Source organism: Dendropsophus ebraccatus, chromosome 12 (assembly GCF_027789765.1).
Source record: "Dendropsophus ebraccatus isolate aDenEbr1 chromosome 12, aDenEbr1.pat, whole genome shotgun sequence".
Taxonomy (NCBI): Eukaryota; Metazoa; Chordata; class Amphibia; order Anura; family Hylidae; genus Dendropsophus; species Dendropsophus ebraccatus.
Window position 1 is genome coordinate 62906057 of NC_091465.1, and position 25077 is coordinate 62931133.

Sequence of the window (25077 nt, forward strand, 5' to 3'; positions counted from 1 at the left end):
AGTGGACATTACAGGAGCAGAGAGGGATGAGTCTGGCTTCCTTGTTGTCGAGTGAGGCGAGGTGAGTAATATAATACACATACAGTGGTACCTTGGTTTAAGAGTAACTTGGTATTCTGGTTTAAGAGCATTGCTTTGGTTTAAGAGCTCCCTGTACTGGGTGGGAGCAGGAGTGGGGGAGGGGCATGGTACTGTACTCTGACCCAGGAAGTCTCCCTCACCTTCCAAATCATAGCAGGTCCACTTCGGCTGGGGCTCACATCAGGGGACAGGACTGTGGGGGTAATCTCTCCATAGCTGTAACCCCTCTCTCCCCGGACAGAGAGTGCTGCATGTACTACTCATTCCTTCATGCTCCCTGCAGTCTATGTCAGTCCTTGTGTTTCCCATCCTCTCCATTACTGTACAGTAACTTATAATATCACATACTCTGCTGTTTCTGTTTTTTTCATCTGTTTTACATGTTATTCAGAATAATACATATTTATTTTTGGGGCGTGGAACCAATTGTCTGCATTTTTACTATTTCTTATAGGAAAATTATGCTCGTCATCCAAGGCACCACTGTATTAGTATTGCCATATTTGTAATTGTGTATACTATTAAAATATAAAGGTATTTATCTCACATGGTGAATGACATAAACTAAGGGTTCTTTCAAACCAGGGGGGTCCAACTCAGGCCCTCCAGCTGTTGCAAAACTACAATTCTCATCATGCCTGGAAAGCCAAAGCTTTAGCTTTCGGCGAATAAATTTCTCAGCCGCGGAGGCTGAAAATGAACGCTGTTTAGGGAGACTGGTGCCACCCTGGGAACATGACCAAACGCTGGGAGGGGAGGGAAATAACGACTATAAACTTTTGACCCCACTATCTAGTGGGAGACTGAATTAGGGAAAAACAGGGGAGAGTGCCACATACCTCCTTATACACTTGGGGTGCCCTGCAAACAGGCACAGGTCAGATGCAGGAAGCCAGAACAGGAACATACACCTTTGCTATGGCAAAACCACAATACTGCTCAGGTACAGGTGAGAAGGTGAAGCACCTTACATAGTTTATGCCAAAAAGGGATGGGTAGAGGACACTCATTAGAGAGGTACTCATTGTTCCTTTAGGTTGCATCCAATGCACATGTGCAGCCTCTAGAGGGCAGACCAGTAACTGCAGCCATGGTGGAAGCAGCAGGAGAGTGACTAGAGGAGGAAGCACAAGGCAGCCAGTGGGGAGGTGGAGCAGAGAACATGGCCTGGCAGTGGTGAGTGCCAGGACACGCTGCTAGTTACATGGAGCCTAAAACAGACTCTCAAAGTGAATGATGATAGGAAAAGAAAGCAAACCCGATAAGTAGGGGAAGAATGACTGTATATCTGATAAGATATAATACAATATTTCTTATATTAACTTGTACTATTGATTGTTTAAATATTAGAGACAATATGGCAATATGTTCTACTTATGTCACAGATTTAGAAAATGGCATTTACGGTAAGTAATTTATTTGGTCGCTGACACATGGGTGTAAATACCAGAATGAAGGGATAGCAGGGGCTGGAGTGGAGCCCCTATAGATACTTGTTACTTCACTCTATACAAATAATACAACAAAATTGAGAATTTAACTAATAACTTTCAATTATAAAAAATTACATTAATAAACGTTGCTGTAATCCAACATCTGATCATCCAGATAGGTTACTTATTATCCATTACTTATTTCACAAGAGCCGGGAGAACTGGTTAGGAAATTCCCCTTGTTAAAATTCTACTCCGGACTTTCTTCAAGAAGGTTCTGTAACCATACAAATGAGTCCAATAATCCAATTATTATTCAATATTTGCCTACTAAAACATCACTGATACCAAACAAATAACCAATGTTATGTGGTTTGCTGGGAAATTCGGATTGCTGGTGCTAGTTGTACTCCATTGATCTGTCCACTGGCTATAGCAGTATTACCCACATGATCATGCGTGATCAAGATGTACATAAAATTTCATTTACCTTCTAATAATCGAAAATATTCTATTATCTGGCACCTAGGATTTCCTATTGATCAAATAATTTGACTCTCTTTAGCAATATGGGACCATAATTATAGTAAACCTCAGTGTCATCTTAACAATATAAATCCCTGCTAGTCCATTCTGATTCCATCTCAAATTACTCTCAAAAAAACATTTTATGCATCCAGCTTGAAAAATATATATATTTTTTTTTGGCGGGATGATTGCTAGATTCACAATGTAAAGTGACATGAATGAACATGTGTGATGAATAGGAATACCCAGCAGGGGGGGCTCTACCAAGGAAGCTTCTCATTCATACATCATCCTGTGGGAGGAATTGCTGGTGCAGCAGCAGAACAGCTGTGCACATCATAAACACAGGCATCCTCATAGATTGGTTGAAGATTATTTGCCCTATGCATTTCCATTCTATATGTATATATGGCCTTTAGTTAAGCATTGTGCTGAGACCCTGCTGCCTGGCGGAGGAAATGCCTCTCTTGCTGCCTGCCTTCTTCCTCATTGTTCTGAGTGCTGCATTTATTACATCTTTCCCGTCTCCTGGAGACCACAGCCAGTACGATGGGGACAGAAATGCAACGGAACAGATGGGAAAGGTAAGCAGCATAGCAAGCACCAAGCCCTAATGCAGACCATTCTCTGATCTGAGCTATAGGTGTCATATAGGAAACACACTATGTAACCTGATTATTATAGCCGAGCAATTGTGAGGATGATGATAATGATTATAATACAGCAAAATTCCTTTAATCCCACATTCACAGGACCATAACAGTGGCAGATCATAAAATGTTATATATTATGGAATCTATTAGTATATAAAATATGTACAGTATAATGCTTATATAGCATACAGCTATACTGAACATACTGTGCTCTGTTTACTTCTAGTAAGGGTGTGTTCACACAGGGTAATAAATCATGTAATGCAGAGCAAATATTCCAGGGATAGCCTCAAAATTCTGTTACATATCTCACTTGTGGTCATGGACACAGATCAGCTTTTCTGAGAAACATGTTCAGAATATGTGACGTCACTAATGCTGGAGAAAAGTGGTACCTCAGCATTCCCACCTCTAACAGTACAGTCCTCAATCAATATTTTTTTGAGGAAATTTAGTTTCGGTTCTCAATCACTTATTCGGCACCCAACTTGCGCAGTGTTTACAGCCACACAACAGATAGCACACAGTGACACTGGTGCAGTATAGGTGCTGTTGGCGTCACTGTGTGGTTGCACTGCTCTGTGTTGCCTCTTGTATGCCTGAGCCTCCTCCTCCAGTCCTCTCCCTCTAGTCTACTGCACTGTCTGTACTGACTGTCTCCTCTCGCTGACACCATACGCCTACACTTTTGCGTCCCTAGCAGTGAACCACATATGACATAAACCACAGTGCCTTGTAGAAGTTGTGACCACTGACAATGATTGCAGCTCAATAAGGTGGATATAACATTGGTGGGAAGCTGTAACATCACACCCCGAGGATAGGGAGTTGCAGTGGTAGGGGTGAGGGGGTTGTACTCTATAAAGCTGTCACTACCCCATCCTTTCAAGTGCATGACATCCTTACCCCAAGACTGTATCGTGCATTGAGTGCACAACCACTCTCTAACCCATGCTTCAGTGCACCCCACCTCACTGCCTCTCCTTTATAGTGCACCCCACCTCACTGCCTCTCCTTTATAGTGCACCCCACCTCACTGCCTCTCCTTTATAGTGCACCCCACCTCACTGCCTCTCCTTTATAATGCACCCCACCTCACTGCCTCTCCTTTAAAGTGAACCCCACCTCATCATCTATTCTTTATAGTTCACCCCACCTCATCATCTATTCTTTATAGTGCACCCCACCTCATCATCTATTCTTTATAGTGCACCCCATCTCATCATCTATTCTTTATAGTGCACCCCACCTCACTGCCTCTCCTTTATAGTGCACCCATCTCATCATCTCTTCTTTATAGTGCACCCAATCTCATCATCTATTCTTTATAGTGCACCCAATCTCATCATCTCTCCTTTATAGTGCACCCCATCTCATCATCTATTCTTTATAGTGCACCCATCTCATCATCTCTCCTTTATAGTGCACCCCATCTCATCATCTCTTCTTTATAGTGCACCCATCTCATCATCTCTCCTTTATAGTGCACCCCATCTCATCATCTGTTCTTTATAGTGCACCCCATCTCATCATCTATTCTTTATAGTGCACCCCACCTCACTGCCTCTCCTTTATAGTGCACCCCATCTCATCATCTATTCTTTATAGTGCACCCCACCTCACTGCCTCTCCTTTATAGTGAACCCCATCTCATCATCTCTCCTTTATAGTGCATCCATCTCATCATCTCTCCTTTATAGTGCATCCATCTCATCATCTCTCCTTTATAGTGCACCCCATCTCATCATCTGTTCTTTATAGTGCACCCCATCTCATCATCTATTCTTTATAGTGCACCCCACCTCACTGCCTCTCCTTTATAGTGCACCCCACCTCATCATCTATTCTTTATAGTGCACCCCACCTCATCATCTATTCTTTATAGTGCACACCCACCTCAATGCCTTTCCTTTATAGTGCACACCACCTCATCATCTATTCTTTATAGTGCACACCCACCTCAATGCCTTTCCTTTATAGTGCACACCACCTCATCATCTATTCTTTATAGTGCACCCTAACTCATTTTCTCTCTTTTATAGTGCTCCTCCAACCTCATAGTTTCTTCTTTAGGCTATGTTCACACGACGTAAGAGACCGGCCGTTCCGTGACCCCAGCCGGGTCACGGAACGGCCGGTCTCTGCCCGAATCATCGCAGCCGGTACTTAAGTAACGGCCGGATGATCTGTCCGGCCGCAGAGCTCTGATGCGGGCACATTACCGCGCGCCCGCATCAGAGCTTCCCCCTGCACACTATGAAGCAAGCGACCGGAGCCACTCGCTTCATAGTGTGAACTGACAGGGCTTTCTATGGCCGCAATTCATTGAATTGCGGGCGCAGAAAACTGTCATGTCAGTTATTTCCGGCCCCATACGGGATCCCGGCCGAAGTGCATAGGATGTGTATACGCTCCGGCCGGGATCCCATTGAAAGTAAGGCATTGTTCCACCGGGCAAAAAGTACGGCCGTTGTTGCCGATGGCAACAACGGCCGTACTTTTACGTAGTGTGAACATAGCCTTATAGTGCACCCACCTCATCATCTATTCTTTATAGTGCACCTCTACCTCATAGTCTCTCTTTTATAGTGCACCTCCACCTCATTGTCTCTCCTTTAGAGTGCACTCCAAACTCATAGTTTCTTCTTTATAGTGCACCCCCGCCTTATCATCTACTCTATAGTGCACCCCCACCTCATCATCTATTCTTTATAGTGCACCCCCACCTCATCATCTATTCTTTATAGTGCACCCCCACCTCATCATCTATTCTTTATAGTGCACCCCCACCTCATCATCTCTTCTTCATAGTGCACCCCACCTCATCATCTCTTCTTTATAGTGCACCCCACCTCATCATCTCTCTTTTATAGTGCACCCCCACCTCATCATCTCACCTTTATAGTGCACCCCACCTCATCATCTCTCTTTTATAGTGCACCCCCACCTCATCATCTCACCTTTATAGTGCACCCCACCTCATCATCTCTTCTTTATAGTGCATCCCACCTCATCATCTCTCCTTTATAGTGCACCCCACCTCATCATCTCTCCTTTATAGTGCACCCCTACCCCATCATCTCTTCTTTATAGTGCACCCCTACCCCATCATCTCTTCTTTATAGTGCACCCACCTCATCATCTCTCCTTTATAGTGCACCCATCTCATCATCTATTCTTTATAGTGCACCCCGACCTCATCATCTATTCTTTATAGTGCACCCCACCTCATCATCTATACTTTATAGTGCACCCCCACCTCATCATCTCTCCTTTATAGTGCACCCCACCTCATCATCTCTTCTTTATAGTGCACCCCCACCTCATCATCTCTCCTTTATAGTGCACCCCCACCTCATCATCTCTTCTTTATAGTGCACCCCCACCTCATCATTTCTCCTTTATACTGCACCTCACCTCATCATCTCTCCTTTATAGTGCACCCCCACCTCATCATCTCTTCTTTATAGTGCACCCCCACCTCATCATTTCTCCTTTATACTGCACCTCACCTCATCATCTCTCCTTTATAGTGCACCCCCACCTCATCATCTCTTCTTTATAGTGCACCCCCACCTCATCATTTCTCCTTTATACTGCACCTCACCTCATCATCTCTCCTTTATTCATGTTCATGTGAACAAGTCCCTTTCTGCAACATTGTAGCTTCTTTGTAATGCTGGGAAGGTTAATCTGAGTTGCTGATGAACTCAGTGTGATTAATCCTCCTGCTTTACAAAGTTGCAGATAGGGACTTGTTTACATCAGCTGTCTCAAGTGAGGGGGAGGAGGGGGATGAGAGCAGAGATAAGCTAACAACTCAAACACAGTTTTCTGTGTCTTTAGCACAAAACATCAGCTCAAAACTAAGGGAAGGGGACAGAAAAGGTAATGACATGTATGAAATGAATTGTTAGTCTCCAGGAGGGGTGGGATGATTAAACATATATTTTACCTACCTGGATAACCCCTTTAACTTTTATTTTATTAATTGACTTTCTGCATGAATTCCAAAGTTATCAGGTCTTTGCTTGTTGTCATTTGATAAGAACTTTCTGCGTAGATTCACAACTCCTTGCATAGACCCACACTGTAGATTAGGGAGAGGGGAGGAGATACTACTGATTGTCCGAGCCTACTTCCAGTGTGACATGCCCATTGCACATGGCCATATTCTATATGCTTTCAGAGGTGCTGTATGGGAGCTATACAAGGTGTAGTGTAGCAGCATTCCTAGACAATTTATCATAAGGCAGTGATGATCATGTTAATAAGAATTCTTTAGAGCAATGCACCCTGGGAATAAAGTATGAATTATTGTTTACCAGAAGGCAGAAAACTGTCTCACTTGTGCCACCTACAGGTAGTTACCCTGTAAAACAATGTGTTAACATTCAAAGAGCCTTTAAAACATGACTCAGGATACCAGCCAGAGACATTCCTGTACAGAGTAAAGGTGCCAATATACCTTCAATAGCTGTTCATTTGTTTGACAGCTATCTCTTCTGAGCATTCATATATTCTGAATATAGCTGGAAGGGATACATTGGTGTCGGACAGCTTTGGTAGTAGCTTATCTCCCTAAAAACAAAATATTAGAAAGGTGAATCCAACATGCCTGATCCTTCCTTTACTCAACATCATCTTTCGGAGGAGAATCCAGAGGTCTCCATACACATTAGATGGTCAGCCAGTTCCACTGCAATCACTGGGATCAGCCAACTTTTAACTAATGTTTAGGAGCACCTTAAATGATATGTGGAATCAGAAAATTACCTATTGCTAAATCCAAGCTTAGTATGTTAAATATATTTTTAAGAATTTTTGGTATTTTTTTTTTCTAGTTACCATTTACCATCTACACCTAAAAAAACCTTCTGTTGTGTAAGAAAAAATCTTTCCAAAATTTCAGTGAAAGTTGACACCAGTATACAGGATTAGACCATTCCCAGAAGGTGATGATTACTGCTGTCTACTTACCCACCATGCACAATGACCTCTGCACAGTACACCTAGGAACCTCTCCCACAGAAGTCAAAAGGATCAGCCCCAGACTAATGTGTTGAATTTTTTTTTTTTTTTGCTTATTAGATCTAGATACTGAAGCTTGTTCTGTCTTTCTAATAGTTTTTTTTTTTGCATTTTAAGTTTGTTCAATTTCATTTTTAGCACATTATTATTAAGGCAGTCATCTTGCCTGAGCATTTAGATATATGCTTTACAGAAAGTCCTATGGACATAGACGCTATACTCTGGAGCCGTCCCTATTCATTAGAATGGGAGAATTAAGCAGGGAGGAGGAGGCTGAGCTGTGAGCTTTCAGCTATTGTGAATGGTCTCTTATTTATAAACTGTAATCCTGTCTGTGACGATAAGGAGGAAACTGCTGGAAAGTGATTTATACAGAACAAGAAATTTCAGCTTAGTTTCAAGACCCTATTAAACTGGTTGATCATCTGCCAAAACAGGTCAATATCGTCCATGTAATAGGGCCAACAATCAGACAAAGAATAAGCAAATGTTAATCGTCCCATCCTGACATGCCAAAAAAATTATCCGCCATTGGCCGTACTTCTTCCCGTGTAATAGGGGATGTGCAGCCAAAGGCTGATTATAGCTTGAGCCACAAGAACAATCCCAGTACACTCCCAGTTGCACAATTACCGAGCCGTGTAATATATTCAGTAAACAAATGCTGATAAACTCAGTGCAGGTAAAATCAGTGCACCATTACAAGGGGCTTAGGGCTTGTGATATGGTCTTTAGACTTAATGGTCAGAATGAAAGATATTTTATAGTATAGATCAGCGCTTCCCAACCAGGGTGCTGCAGCACACTGGGGTGCCGGGAGGACCCACCAGGGGTGCCGTGGGATGCCGGTGGGAATTGTGACACTGTAGCGGCTGCGCAGCTTCTAGGGATATACCGATCAGTTTAATAATCCGCCCGCTCACACAGTGAGTGGGCGGAACATTAAATTGAGCAGAATGTAGGGGCAGGACCTGTCAGCGTCCTGCTCCTACATTCAATCCCATAGGCCACCAACATTTCATGTCTGCAACCTATGGGACACTGGGAAGTGACCTCTCCAGCAGGCGTGATGATGTGACGTCATCACGCCTGCTGGAGGTTCCGTCCCCGCGGCTCGCAAGATAGAGGAACAGGAAGGAGAGCTGCTCCCTGCAGCCACACAGCTCGGATTAGGTGAGTATGATGGGTTTTTTTTTTTATTGGTGCACAGCAGGTGGGGGCACAGCATGAAGGACATTATTACCAGGGGCAGAGCAGGCAGGGGGGCATTTATACTGAGGGGGACAGCATGGGGGACATTATTACTAGAGGCAGATCAGGGAGGGGGCATTTATACTGAGGGGAAAAGCATGGGGGGCCTTATTATGATGAAAGGCACACTAGGGGGATATTATTACTATATGGAGGGCACAACAGTTGGCATTATTATTATGTGGGGGCACAGCATGGGACATTATTAGTATAAGAGGCACAGCATGGGCATTATTACTGTATTGAGGGCACAGCAGGGGCATTATTACTGTATGGAGAGCCCATTAGGGGGCATTATTACTATGTGGGGGCACAGCATGGGGCATTATTACTATATGGAGGGCACATTAGGGGGCAATATTACTATGTGGGGCCACAGCATGGGGCATTATTACTATATGGAGGGCACTTTAGGGGGCATTATTATTGTATGGGAGTACACAGCATGGGTCATTATTACTATGTGGATGCACATCAGGGGGCATTATTATTGTGTGGGGGTACACAGCAGTTTGGGTGGCTTTAGCAGGGAGAAATGGAAGCAAGTTGCTAGAAATGTGCAGAGCCTAAGATGTCTATCTGGCAGGTTCTGAATAGATGAATTTTAGCTGGAAGTAATTGTCACGGTGGTCTGGACCGGATGGAGAGGAAAAGAGAAAGTAAAGTCTCGGATCAAAGAAGATGTCACCTGTGAGTCACTAAATGGCAGTTTTTATATTGTGTAAAACATTATTTAGTAGGGGTGCCCCAAGCTAAATTCTTTTTCTAAGGGGTGCCCCGAAGTGGAAAAGGTTGGGAAGCACTGATATAGATGGTAACAAGAATGACAATGACAATGCTCCAATGTTTTTCAGGTTGAACATTTTTATACTTCACAGATGAATAACAGTAACATATCAGTGGCAGATACTGTGCTAGAGAAAAGAGACCAACAAGCAAAGGTGAGATGCATGGTCAGTGCCGATTGAACAAAAATCTTATTGAAAGTATAACACATTGTTGGTGAAAACTGGTATTTCATTGATGAAAATATCCAATGCCTGCAGCCGCTTCCCCTCACTCAGGGATATCCTGAATTTTCTCTTGACCCTTATACCCATCACCTACACCACCATCATGAGGGATCAATACACTTATCGGAGTTGTGTAATCTTAGATGCCAGAAGACAAGGTCTAAAGTAAAACAGGTGTCCTTGTCACTTCCTGTGCCGATCTCTATAGTCACAGATTACAGCTAGAGAAGTCTATTGGTGAAAGGCAGTCTCGCTGAAAGGTAATAGCTTATGGGTTTGGGTCAAGGGTCCTCCGGAGGTGGCTTGCACGCTATGTATTGTAACGCCCGGAGTAGTGGATCCACTGGACCGGCACCAGCGATGGCACAAACCTCACCAGGGAGCGGAGTCTAAGGGGCCGCTGGTTTTCACCAGAGCCCGCCGCAAGGCGGGATGGACTTGCTGCGGCAGGCGACCCCCAGGTCGCTACCCCTGGCTTGGTTGCTGGTGTCGGCAGGCGAGGCGTGGCGGGAGATGGCACAGGCAATAGTCTGCAGATGAGAGAGCACGTGACAGGCTGGACACGGGAACAGGTGGAGTGACAGGGGAACAGGAACCAGGAACAGGGACTTGGGACCAGGTAACGGACAGGACTCAGGAACAGGGACTTGGGACCAGGTAACGGACAGGACACAGGAACAACAGGGAGCTGGGCCAAACGCTATGGGAAGCATGTAGAGGCTCCAACACCAGGGACAGGGCATGCTGGGATTTATAGGGGAGTGATTGGGTGCAACTACCAATTAGGTGCGGACTGGCCCTTTAAATCTGAGACAGCCGGCGCGCGCGCGCCCTAGGAGGCGGGGACGCGCGCGCCGGCCGGCACAGCGGGAGACAGGAGCGTGGAGAGGTGAGGCGCCCCCCGGGGCCGAGGTGATAGCAGCGCCGGGTCCCCGACTATGGACACCGGCTGCTGCATGGGGCAGGAAGCGGTCGCGGCGGCGGCCCGGAACGCGGGACGCCGCCGCGGCTGTGACAGTACCCCCCCCCCTTTGGCCTCCCCCTCTTTCTTGCCTGCAGATGGCACAGGAAGCCACAAAGTCTTTGACATCTTGAAACAAACTGGACCACCAGTAGTGGCGAGAGATCCGTTGGCCGGTCTTACGGACTCCAGGGTGCCCGGCCTCCAACGAGGAATGACCCCACTTCAAAATACCTCTTCGAAGCGCAGGGTGAACATGAGTCTTTCCGGGGGGTACTCTCCGAAGCGAGGAGGTGACGACTGGTGCTAGGCGATCAGGCGGTAAAACATGGCAAGGGACTGTGGGTCTGTGGACGAGGACCTTCTGTAAGTTCTCCCGGTGGTGAGAGGACCCGACCTTAGTCTTGGGTACGGAGAGAGGGTACACCTCGGCAGAGAAGGCATCCGCCGAGTCTTGGTCTTCTGCCGGTAGGTCGGATAGAGGCTTGGCTGGGACAGGAAACGACATAGTACACTTGGTCTGAGGTGACCTGAGACACTGGTTGGAACAGTCCTGACCCCAACTGAGAATCTCCCCGGTTCTCCAGTCCAGTTGAGGGGCATGTTCTTGCAGCCACGGGAGTCCCAGGAGGACCGCGGGGGAAGAATGGGGCAGGACGTAGAAGGATATCTCTTCTTGATGTAAAGGACCCACCTGGAGGACTAAAGGTGCGGTCTGGTAGTACACACGGTCGGTAAGAATTTCGCCTGTGACCGAGGAGATAGTCAGGGGCCTGGCTAGTCGGGTCACGGGTAGCCGCCATCTTTGGACCAATGTTGCCGCAATAAAACTGCCTGCTGACCCAGAATCGAGGAAGGCAGTAGTCTGATGATTTCGTCCTGAGAGAGTCCGGATGGAAACTGGCATAGACAGACTTGGAATGGTGGCATTCACACCTAGGGACACCTGTCCCACCGGACCTAGGTGCGAGCATTTTCCGGATGTTTGGGGACGTAGGGGACATCCCAGCCGGAAGTGATCGGAACCACCGCAATAGAGACAGAGATTCTGCTCCAGGCGCCGGATTCTTTCACCAGGCGTCAGGTGAGCCCGTTCCACCTGCATAGGAATCTCAGGAGAGGGTTGGGACATCGAAAGGTCAGGATTCTGGAAAACCGGCGCCAGCTGGGGATGGCGACGGGAACGGGTTAGTAAATGTTCATGCCGAACCTCCTCCTCCCTCTCCGAAAAACGAGTATCAACTCGGGTGGCCAGTAGAATGAGTTCGTTCAGGGAGGTAGGCAGGTCTCGGGCAGCGAGCACGTCTCTCACACGACTAGACAGGCCCTTCTTGAAGGTGGCCAATAGGGCGGCCTCGTTCCAGTCCAATTCGGCTGCCAGGGTGCGGAACTGGATGGCGTAGTCACCAACGGAGGAGCTGCCTTGAGAGAGGTTGAGGAGAGCAGTCTCGGCTGAAGAAGCACGGGCAGGTTCCTCAAAGACGGAGCGAAACTCGAATAGGAAGGCCCGGAGATTGGCAGCAACTGGATCATCACGGTCCCACAGTGGCGTGGCCCAGGCCAGGGCTCTACCTTCTAATAGGCTGATGATGAAAGCCACTTTAGAGCGCTCGGTGGAAAACTGACTACTCAAAAGTTCAATGTGCATGGTGCACTGAGTCAAGAATCCTCTGCACAACTTAGAGTCCCCAGAGTACTTGCTTGGGAGGGCCAGTCGGAGTGAAGAAGAAGCGTCAGGAGGTGGTGTGCGCTGGGCAGTAGTCTGCTGCTGTAAGGCGGCAGTGAGTTGCTGGATCTGCTGTGACTGTTTCTGGATTTGTTGCGCCTGCTGAGTGACCACTCTGGCGACGTCACGGAGATCGGGCACCTCGCCGGGATCCATGGTTGGAGCCTACTGTAACGCCCGGAGTAGTGGATCCACTGGACCGGCACCAGCGATGGCACAAACCTCACCAGGGAGCGGAGTCTAAGGGGCCGCTGGTTTTCACCAGAGCCCGCCGCAAGGCGGGATGGACTTGCTGCGGCAGGCGACCCCCAGGTCGCTACCCCTGGCTTGGTTGCTGGTGTCGGCAGGCGAGGCGTGGCGGGAGATGGCACAGGCAATAGTCTGCAGATGAGAGAGCACGTGACAGGCTGGACACGGGAACAGGTGGAGTGACAGGGGAACAGGAACCAGGAACAGGGACTTGGGACCAGGTAACGGACAGGACTCAGGAACAGGGACTTGGGACCAGGTAACGGACAGGACACAGGAACAACAGGGAGCTGGGCCAAACGCTATGGGAAGCATGTAGAGGCTCCAACACCAGGGACAGGGCATGCTGGGATTTATAGGGGAGTGATTGGGTGCAACTACCAATTAGGTGCGGACTGGCCCTTTAAATCTGAGACCGCCGGCGCGCGCGCGCCCTAGGAGGCGGGGACGCGCGCGCCGGCCGGCACAGCGGGAGACAGGAGCGTGGAGAGGTGAGGCGCCCCCCGGGGCCGAGGTGATAGCAGCGCCGGGTCCCCGACTATGGACACCGGCTGCTGCATGGGGCAGGAAGCGGTCGCGGCGGCGGCCCGGAACGCGGGACGCCGCCGCGGCTGTGACATGTATCTTCCAAACAATATTGAGCCTGCCCTGTATATGACAACAATGAAACAATATTAACCCCAAAGTGACGGGTGCTTTTTAATACCATGGCAAATTGTATACACACAGATTACCAGACCTGCAATTAGAATTGTGAATATCAGGTAAATATCTTGATGTTATTGTTACAAAGTGTCATTGTCCCTGAGTCATGTATGAGTCATTATATCCTCAGAATAGTTGTGTGTCGTGCGCAGTGTATCATTATGTAAATGGGGTTTAGTAATTTTTTGTATAACAGTTGTCAGGTGGCAGAAATTACAGTGGTCATGTGAACTCTCCTGCGGCTTCCTGGGAAGAACCAGCGGAGCTTGTTTAACAAGGACTCCAGTGAATCAGAAGGTTCCTGTCACTATACAGATTATGTTGTCCACACCAAAAACATGTCTGCATTTACCTGAGAAAATTCTAAATTTAAAGATTCTGTACTTTAGGAAATTGTTTTTGAGCCTCGAAGAACAGCAGCAACTTTTCAACAGGTTTAAAGATTACCGAATATAGCAATTTATTTTCTCAGACAAGTAGTTAAAGGGAAACTATTAGCAGGTTAGAGGTATCTAACATGCTGATATGTCCCTATAGTGCACGGGGAGCTGTTTATTTCTGAAGCTAATAAGGCCCTCAATGCATTGACATGGCCCATCCGGCCCACCCTTCCTAATGAGTATCAGCAGAGGGGGCTGGCCGGGGTAGATCGGTGCACTGACGGTGGTAGTCCTGCCCCCAGTTCACCAATCGGCCTCATGTTATGAAAATAGTGCAGAGGATAACGGTTGGAAACTTACCTTCATCCTCCGCGCCCCATGCGCTATAGAGACATATCAGCAGGTTAGATGTTTTTGACCTGCTAATAGTTTTCCTTTCAGTAGACATATATTGTGTGAAATATGACTCTTAGGAGCTTTTCCTATATGAAAGAATTGTAGTCCCATCATAGCTTATCCAGGTGCAGTGCCATACATATTGGTGTGGCTAAATCTGGTACTGCAGCTCAATCTATTCTGTTCTCCAGAATATAACATAAAAATATATATATGTGTGTGTGTGTGTGTGTGGAGTGGGTCCAAAACCACCACACAGGCATTTACATATATATGTAAATGCCTGTATGAATATTCAGGTGATGATGGTTCTAGGTATCCTATATCCAGGCACTTCAGCAGATCATGTTGTGTCTTTTGGACCCACTCCTGGTTTTGGTAAAAATACTGGTAAAATGAGGATCAGATGTACTTGTTTTGTATTTGGTTGCTTAACTTATTCTTAGTAAACGTACAGATGTGAGCAATGTACTAAATGGGACCTGTCCCTTTTTGTAAACACCTTCGTAAATTCTTTATGTAACAGCACGTTTTTCCTCTGTTATTACACCTACAACGGCACCTGGGTGTTACCACTTGAGGGTGTGTGCCTGCTCACTCAGATACTATCCAATCAGAGTTGACAGTGCCAGACACCCCTTTGAAAAGCAGAATGGTAACACCTAGTTGTCAATTTAATAATGCATTTCTAGGAGGAATAGTAGAGGAACAGTGTGATGCAGAGATATAAAGAAAGGTTTTCCCGGATTGTTATTTCATGAGGAATACAAGTATTAACCTAAACAGACGTGTAAGGAGTGGTGACAGGTCCTCTTTACAGACCACATAATACTATGACATGTTGTCATGTTTTTTTCACTTTGTATTTTGGAATTACTTGTTGCAGGGATGTAATGATTCACGTGACTGCCCGGAGAACCAATTTTGCAACCTTTTATCTGGTATCACAGAGTGCCAAGACTGCAAAGCTAAGGAAATGGTGAGAAACAAACTTTGTTACCCTGTCTTACAGACAACCTGTCACTTGCCTACCTGGATTAGTTATTTTAGGTAGTCTAAAAAGATGAGCATATAGCAGAGGAGTAATACTAGGGGCTACTAGACACTTTTGGTGTTACTTATTTGCCCAGGGGAACAAAGGATCAGGAATATTAAAGGCCTAAATTTTATTCAACTTCTGACATGTCATAGTAATGTGTCAGACATTGTTGCTGCTGAGACACCCAACAATTGTTAGGGACTTATTCCACGGAGTGATAATAGTCCGATTTGGCCGATTATCGCCCATGTAATAGAAACAACGATCAGCCAATGAAACAATCATTGGCTGATCGTTTCTTTAGGTCCAGGCCTAAAATCATCAGACGAGCATTACTAGGTGTGATAGAGATTCAGGCCGATGATTGTAGTGTGAAATAATAAAGTATTTACTTACCTTATTACGTTCTCTGGTGTCCTCGGGCATTCCTCAGTGTCCTCAGGCCTTCCCCAGTGTCTGCAGCTGCAGCTCTGGCTTATGTTCCTGGATAAAATGGTGATGTCACTTCCTGGATAACATGGTGATGTCACGACCCGACTTCCAGAACTGTTAAGGCTGTGGCTGCTGGAGAGGATGATGGCAGAGGGATGCTCAGTGTCTCTCCAGTGCCCTGTGTCCCTCAGTGTCCCCCTGCCATCATCCTCTCCAGCAGCCACAGCCCGCACAGCTCTGGGAGTCGGGTCGTGACATCACCATTTTATCTAGGAAGTGAAGCCTTGATACACTAGTAAGTGCAGGGAAAAAAGCACTCAATGTGCATTCCCTGTAATAAGTGTATATTGCTGATTTGTATGACTTTTGGGGGGCAATACAATACTTTAATAAAAATGTACACTTCTCCTTTAAGATGCCGGTATTGGATATGGCTCATAGTAAGTGGCCAGTATCTGTCTATATTACTAGCATTAGCAGCTCTTTATAGCCCCCTTGTTCTGCCATGTGGGGTAACATCTATGTTCTGCCTTTTATTTTTCCTGAGAGTCAGGAGATGAGATATACAGTGCCTCATAGATGCATTTTATTTGGAGTCAGTGCACCACATCTTCTTGCAACGACAGCTGCCAGTCTTTTGTGGTATGTCCCTACCTGTCCCTACCCTGAAATTTTGCAATCACTGAAAGGGGTTCTCCTGAGGAAAAAGAAAAACTGGTACCAGAAAGTTATATAGATTTGTCAATTAGTTCTATTGAATACGCTCAAGTCAGAGCAGGAGAGGTTTTCTATGTGGGTTTGCTACTGGTCTGGACAGTTCCTGTCATAGATGGAGGTGGCAGCAGAGAGCACCATGTAAGACTGTAAAGTATACACCTTTTACTGCAGGGCATACAGCAGCTGATAAGTACTGGAAAACTTGAATCAATGGAGTCACATCATAGAAGTGCGGGGGTTTCCTCCCACTAGGTACAGGCCGACCTGCCTCTAGTGCTTCACCCCCTGCCGGTGCCCGGAAATAGAATGGCCATGTACACGGGAATTGGGCCGCAGTTTAAGAAAAGGACCGCGGCACTGACTTTCCAGGGGCTGGGCCCTTGCTACCTATGTGAAAATCTTAAAGCGAAAGTACTGCTGGTACATTTGCTTAAAGTTTGGGAGTGTAACATGAAAATGTGAAAAAGTTCAAGGGGTATGAATACTTTTTCAAGGCACTGTACCATATGCTACTTTATCAGTACTTGATGGCAAGTATCCACTGGGCAAGCATCATACAGGTAAGAAGCCAAAACCACACACTGCGGGTGAATAAACCTATGTTTTCTCCATGATGCTGGGAGAAGGATTGGCAACATAGTATGGGTACACTGGCACCCCTCCAATCTAGCAGTTTGGATATAGGGGTCAAATCTGGAGACATCTTTCCTTTTAAATATTAATTTGTCAAGGTGACATGTCGCCTGTTTAGTTACCTTGGAATGTCACCCCGCCAGTAAATATTCTGCCTCTGAGCATTTCAGATACTGTATAAGCCATATATTGTGGTTCTTTATCTCTGTATCAGCCTTGTCAGCAAGATGAAGAGTGCTGTCCTGGGTGGGTCTGCGCCCTGAGCAAATGTACTGAACGTCTGATTGCCGAAAGTGGTGGAGCAAGGTGTGAGCTGACGGAGGATCAGTGCGCTGCTGGATTCTGCTGCTCCAGAACTGACAGTATGTTCACCACAATATGTCTGCACAGAGAGCAATAGCCATGTCTTGTTAGAAACTTATGGTTTAGACGGAGCGATAATCGTTCAAGTCTTGAACCTCAAATTGTGGCAATAATCTGCTGATGTAAATGTAAGTAACGATCAAACAACGAGAGAGAAATCGTTAATTTTGGTCTTTCAAGTCCATAAATAATTGCTGTATTTTTTTTTTTAGATTGTTTTGTCTAAACAGTCTGTTTGTACTGTGTAAAAGCAAAAACGATCAGTTGAACGAAGATGAAATGATAAAAAAAAACTAGATTTTGCAACGATTTATCTGCTCATCAAAATGATGATTGCTGGAAAAAATAAAATTGTTGCTTCAAAGTCGTTAAACGATTGCTTGAGCGATTTACCACTCCGACTAAAAGGACCATTAGAGTAGACAGTCTCTGCCTATACACCTTCAATAACAATAGTTCTGCTGACAGTAGTCTCTCCAATACTCCCCCTACACATGAACAATTGGCACGGCCAAAGTCATGTTTTCCCCATAAGGAGGATAAGCTGCCACCAGACTGCTCTACTACCTGCTTATCTTTCCAAGAACAAAGGAGTAGGGGAGTAAATATCCATCAAACCTGACCCATGTCTGGAGTTGGGAGGACCTCATATACCTTATACTGTTTGTCAAACCCAATGACTTTAGCATAGTGTATGGAGACCTCTCATGATACACCAGCTTTACAACAGAGGTTCATGCTGTTTTAAATTTTTTAGACTGTCTAGTCTGAATTTACATCATAAATTTGCATCGAGTTTAAGTCATGTCCCTTTTCAGCGACCACTTTATGGTAAGTCACACTCCTTTTGACATGCGCTTCTGCATGCTTCTCCATAGCACCAGGGACCCAAAGAATGAGGGTAATTTTTTTACCCTCATCCTCAGCATCATTTTTTATAAAATTCTACCATTTTTCAATATGTAAATTAAGCGGTTTGGTGCACTGGGGGCGGGGCTACCACCCTCAACATAACAGCAGGCTACAGTCTTCCAACCTGATGTTAGTTCCCCTTTAAAAATTTATATTTTAACAGCAAATAAGGGCGTCAGAGATGTAACTTATTTATCCAGTTCACTAATATTTTATAGTGTCTCCTAAGGTGGGTGTCCCCTTTAAGAAACTGTAGACTGTATTTTAGTATGGGGCATCTGTCATACGACATGATACTTGTACTCACCTGCTTTGACAGGTAATAAACCCGATTTGTAAGAACTGAGGTCTGTAAACAGCGAAACCTGATATTTCACCTTCTCAATCTGTTCTTTTGGTTTGGCTTGCAAGTCAAATGCAACAAAGGCTGATGTATCACCTGAGATTAGGATCTGTCCATTGTGGGTGAAGAATAACAGGGGGATCCTGTTTCATTGCCTGCTTGTCCTCCACTATTTGCTGACACACTTAAAAGATTTGTTTTTGAAACCGGAGAATTCAGTTCCTATAGGAAGATGGCCCCATTCAGAGCTAGCTAGCTGTTGTCTGTCAGTTATCAGCCCCAGTGCCCCCAGTATAATGCATGTTCTGCTCAGCTGACCAAGCATGTTATGTCTATGGGAACTGGATAATAATTAGAATTATACATATTATTTTATAGTATATATTTTATATAATGTTATATATTTTTATAGAGTTACTATCTAAAAGACACTCATTAGAATTGATATGATTGTAGTTACTTGTGTGTTACGTGTTCAGTGATACTGATGGTTGCACAGGTTACCGATGTAGAAGCATTCTTCTGTTCTTTATGCATTAAAGGAGTTGTCCAGTGAAAATCTTTTTCTTTCAAATCAACTGGGGTCAGAAAGTTATATAGATGTGTAATTTACTTCTATTAAAAAATCTCAAGTCTTCCCATACTTATTAGCTGCTTTATGTTATGCAGGAAATGTTGTTTTATTTTCAGTCTGACACAGTGCTCTCTGCTGCCACCTCTGGCCGAGACAGGAACTCTGTCTCGGTTTTCTATGAATCCCCATAGAAAACCTCTTGTCAGCAGAGAGCACTGTGTCAGACTGAAAATAAAACAACATTTCCTGCAGGACATACAGCAGCTGATAGATATTAGAAGACTTAAGATTTTTTTAATAGAAGTAAATTACAAAGCTATATAACTTTTTCTGACACCAGTTAATTTGAAAGAAAAAGATTTTTGCTGGACAACCCCTTTAAGCCTGAAATTTCTTATCCATACAGGACTCCCTTTCCCAGTGTGCTTGCCGCTTCCATCCGAAGGTGAACAATGTCGTACACAGGCCAGTAACTTCTTAAAGTTGATAACCTTTGGAGCAGATTACAGTTTGGGTTTGCAGTATTGTCCTTGTGCTGAAGGTCTGGTGTGCACCAGTAAAGGGTAAGATTGCTCATAAGGCTCCTATAACACAGTCACTTGTGAAGGTATACATTAGGGAAATGGACTGACTTATGTTGTATGTTATCTTTAACATACTGACAGAATGCTGTGTGATTCCAGGCTAACATCCATAGTCATGATTATCCACAAATGTGCACCTACATGAACAGGTATAAACGTCAAACCACCAGCAGCCCTACTGCTATCACTAGATGGTGTTTATGTGCCTTTCACTTACAGAGTACCTGTCACTATGCTTCATTCCTAATAGGAGGCACAAGTGCCATTACCCTGGGTTGGAATGAGCAGATTTACAGTAGTAGCAAAGCAAATTACTTCGCTAGGCTGGGCTAAGGTACCTTGTGACCCAGGGTCTCCACACTGAACTGACTACACTATATACTGGGTCCTCTTTCTACAGACAGATTATCCTCCTTAAATAGCCTGAGAGGATTGGACTGAGCAGGGACCTCTCACCTTCTAGGGCTTTCTATCCCAATGTGGGAGTCTAATGGTACATATTACAGTGTAGGTGTCTAACTGGTGCATATTACTTGCTCTGCCCATGGTACATAATGACCACTAGGTGGCAGCAGAATACACAGCATATACATTGCATGTGAAAGGAGAGACTGCAAAGTGCAAATGTAACAAACACACAGTGTGGTGCACTTTGGTGGTGTCTGACCTCACAACTACACTGCAGCTATAAATACATGCAGTGGGGACACTCAGAAGCTCATAATTTTCAGCTCCTGACAGACTTAAGGTTCCATGTGTATGAATACTTGCTAACATATGAAAAATACATAGTATATTTAAGCTCTGCCATGAAATTACCCCAAAACACACAGGACAGGGTTTGCATAAACTTTGCTTCTTTTTCAACCCAGTTCCAGAGATTGTGTATGAGAACATAAGCTCTGAATGTTATAAACTAACATGGAACATTGCACCCAAAAATTACATTTCATTTAACCTAAAGACACAGCTAGTCCATGCGCCTAATATGCAAATTAGTAGGGAATGGAGCAGGGATTTCCTATGGACATCAGACTAATTTCTTTGAATTTGCATATACCATTGTTCCTGTAAACATTTCCAGGCTTCCAGTCCTAGAGACAGCAAAGCAGCCCCACATCCTTATGGGTCCTCCACCAAGTTTCATTGTAGATAGGGTGCACTTTTCTTTATAGGCTTATTTTTTTTTGCTTATAAATGAAACGCTGGAATGCATTGCCAAAAATCTCTAGTTTGGTTTCATCTGTCCATAGAAAAATTTCCCAGAAGGATTGTGGTTTGTCTTTTTCTCAGAAGGATTGTGGTTTACAGAAGCCTCCTTGGGCTCTGCCCATACAGGCCTGTTTTGTTTAGCGTGTGACAAATGGTAAAGATTGAACCAATAATGTCTCAACTTCTCAATCATATTGTACAGAGTTTCTTTCCTTTCCACATTTTCCACATGGGTTCTCTCATCAATTTTTCTTTTTCGATGAGTTTTTCCATAAATAGGAAAGCCTATGGCTGTATCCATGTTTTCCTGGCAGCCTTAGGGCTGCATCCAACTTCTCCAGCCGCTGGGAGTCAAATGCCGAGCGATCCGACTCGAGCATGCGCAAGTTGCTCTCATCTCTAGTAATGACATTGCCCATTTAAGCATCAAAGCCAACATTCAAAGGCTGGTGAATGTCATGTGAAGGACAAGGTGCGGACAGTGGCCTACACTAGTCTACTATACTAAATAATCACTCACTTACCTAAGAGTCCTTTTACACTTATAGATTTCTTGGCTGCAGGGGCGTAGGGTCTCGCTGATCGTTTGCTGTGCTTTTACATGGCTTGAGAAATCGAGCAGCTGGGCTTTATGAACAATCCTTGTATCATTCATTCAGCCCTGGAAACTGACAGCACGGGTATGTATATGCCTGTGCTGTCAGTTTCCAGATCACAAGCATCAGTGTATACTTACCATCCGAGCTGCTTGTAGTTCAGCATGCCGGATCACAAGCAGCACGGATGGTAAGTATACACTGCTGCCTGTGATCTGGAAATGACAGCAAAGATATATACATACCCGAGCTGTCAGCATCCTTTTATTGTTATCTTTCCTGTGTACACAGGAAAATGTGTGGCCGATGACGATAAATTTTGTAGCAGGCTCAAAAGACACAATCAGCTGTCATTTTGCCTAGTCCTCAGCTGAACGCTGTCACTTTACACGGGCCGATTATCGGCGGTAGGTGCGTTTTTTAGATTATAAGCTTTTATGTAAACTCCAGTATCTTGCTATGCGTATAGGCTTGGGCATGTATTATTTACAGTGTTTGTCATTTATAAGTCCTTTTATTCTGTGATTATAGAGTGCTGCAGAAGTCATTGTGTTAGGTTAATAAAGCGGAGTAATAAAAGTAATGACTCACTCTGCTCATGCTACACAATACTATCAGTACATCGATGACTCATAAACAGAAATGTGCGGCTGATGTTACTGAGGCAACAAACAAACACATTTACATCTCACCTTATTGTTTTTCATTTATGCAGGGAATTCTGGTTGCACCATTATTTATAGTTGCTATATGTCATGTTAGAGGTGGCGGCCACACAAATATGGGATTCACTATAGCAAAGGGATGTTTTAATTCGTCTTTTCACTTTTTTTTCTCTAGATGTTGTAGGTACAGTGTTAGTTGGGAGTAGACATGAGTGAAGCTACAGTACGGTTTTTGAAACTTCGAACAACTCCCAGTGGCTGAAGAAGATGGATGCCGCTTAGGGCTACTGCATCAAGGCTTCACTTCCTGGATAAAATAGTGATGTCACTTCCTGGATAACATGGTGATGACACGACCCGACTCCCAGAGCTGTGTGGGCTGTGGCTGCTGGAGAGGATGATGGCAGGGGGACACTGAGGGTAACAGGACACTGGAGGGACACTGAGCATCCCTCTGCCATCATCCTCTCCAGCAGCCACAGCTCTGGGAGTCGGGTCGTGACATCACCATTTTATCCAGGAAGTGAAGCCTTGATGCAGTAGTAAGTGCAGGGAAAAAAGCACTTTATAAGCATTTTCCATAATAAGTGTATATTGGTGATTTGTATAACTTTTGGGGGACAATACAATACTTAAATAAAAATTTTCGCCAGACTTCTCCTTTAAGTGTAACTACTATTTAAAAAAAAAAACTTCTGACATGTCATAGAGACATGTAAGAAGTGTATATCAGTCGGGGTCCGGCTGCTGAGAACCCCGCCAATTGCTAATACAAGCAGTCTACAGAATTCACCTCCCTCTATTGTGCGGCAGCCTCTTCGTTCTAGCTATAGGTGGGGTTCTCAGCAGCCAGAGCCCGACCGATATACACTTCTGACATGTTGCTATGATGTGTCAGAAGTTTTTTAAAATGGTACTTACAATTTAAGTAATGTTTCCCACGGTCCTGGTGCCCCTGCAGTGCAAGGCCACTGCTCACAGTCACCTGTTGGTTTCTTGAAGCTGACAATTCTGTAATATCATAACTAGCGATGAGCGAAAATCCAGATGTTTGGTTCAGATCCCAAACATGAACATAAAAAAAGATTACTGTGATCAGTTCGTTTTCGCCGAACATTCACGAACAAATAATGAACATACAGTAGAAGCGTACGTTTCTGTCTACGCACACGTGTACAGATTATCAGGTGCGTACGCATTTTATTTGCAGATTGTGTACATTTTGGTCTAGAGTTACACACATGTATACAGATTATCAAGCACAAAGCGTAAATTATGCAGTGGCGTACGTTTATAAGTTCTAATATGTTTGAAAATAATCATTATAACCATTCTGATCTTCTAACAAATTATTTGTGATCGGCGAACGCAAACAATTAGCGTCATGTTTGTACAAACATTTACAAACATGTTCGCTCATCACTAATCATGACCCAGCTCAGCCAATCAGACAGGAAACCTCTGCAGTCACTGACTAGCTGAGCTGGTAGGTCCTGCTGGGTCCTGATGACACAGGAGATTCAGGAGACCAGAGGCTGACAGTGAGCTAGGGGTGCTGTGGCTGTGGGTGCACCAGGACGGGAAAGTATTGCTTCATTATTATGTTCCCACCACCCCCTGCCTTCTCAGTTTTTTTTTACCATTGCTCAGAGAACCTCTTTAATATGACTGAGCTGTGGAAACGCATGGCTCTGTTTCTAAAGTTTCTCAAATCTAAAACAACCTCATTATGAACTTTACATATGCAGTGGGGATAATGGTAAATAAAAATGGGGAGTATTTTGAGTGTATTTCCATTATGTTTCGCGCCCATATCACATTAGTGTTTATTTTATTTTCTATTCTAGAAAAGTAATATCTACTTGTGAGAAGCCAGATGAAGTTATAGACTTCACAAATTACAGAGAAGACTCCTTTCTCGAACCAATGGTCCGAAGAGATGAGGAGCTGAGCTACTATGACGCAGATCTTGTCCCTTGGGCCTCTCCAGATGACCAGTTAGCCTTTGTAGACTTTCCAAAAGGAGGCGACATAAGCGAGAGGGATGTAAGGAATGATTTCCAGATGTTCAGTGCTGATATAGATGATGGTCTGAAGGAAGACAACCTCCATTTTGATGGGCATGTAGAGGAACCTGGTGATCCAAGTGAAGGCGATTTCCAAGAGCTTAAACAACTTGCTAGCGAAATGGGACAATATTTTGGTCCTAGTTTCTAAGAGTTCGATCTTTATTAACTTATGATGTTATTTAGCTGCTATTTTGTTACATTTTTGTTTTAATTTTATAAAACGGATCCATTTGCTATCATTTGTTCTGTCATATAGATATAATAAAATGGTTCTATTACATGGAAATATGCAAGAATAGTGCTGTACTAGAGGGTTTTGTGTACCTGGATGTTTCAGTAGTCTAATATTGCAATTTATTTTGTATGTTTTAGTATGTTTGCCGATCTGTCGCATGCCCCTCTGTCAGATGACAACTATGGACAAGAGGATCGGTAGGGTGCGGGAGCCTCATAATGCGATGTTACTAAACAGTACCATACCCCCAGAATTCATTCCTCCTTGTGTGCCACAGAACAGAGCCCCTGTGCACA

The 25077-nt window shown here is 44.7% G+C and overlaps 1 protein-coding gene across 1 annotated transcript; it reads left to right on the forward strand.

The window, feature by feature from the left end:
- Positions 1-2500: 2500 nt before the first annotated feature.
- Positions 2501-24768, forward strand: LOC138768722 (dickkopf-related protein 3-like). Its single transcript, XM_069946678.1, has 6 exons — positions 2501-2626; positions 9832-9918; positions 15294-15386; positions 17443-17590; positions 19827-19983; positions 24325-24768. Exons 1-6 carry the CDS (start codon positions 2501-2503, stop codon positions 24692-24694), a joined length of 981 nt encoding a protein of 326 aa, XP_069802779.1. The 3' UTR covers positions 24695-24768.
- The last annotated feature ends 309 nt before the right edge of the window (positions 24769-25077 follow it).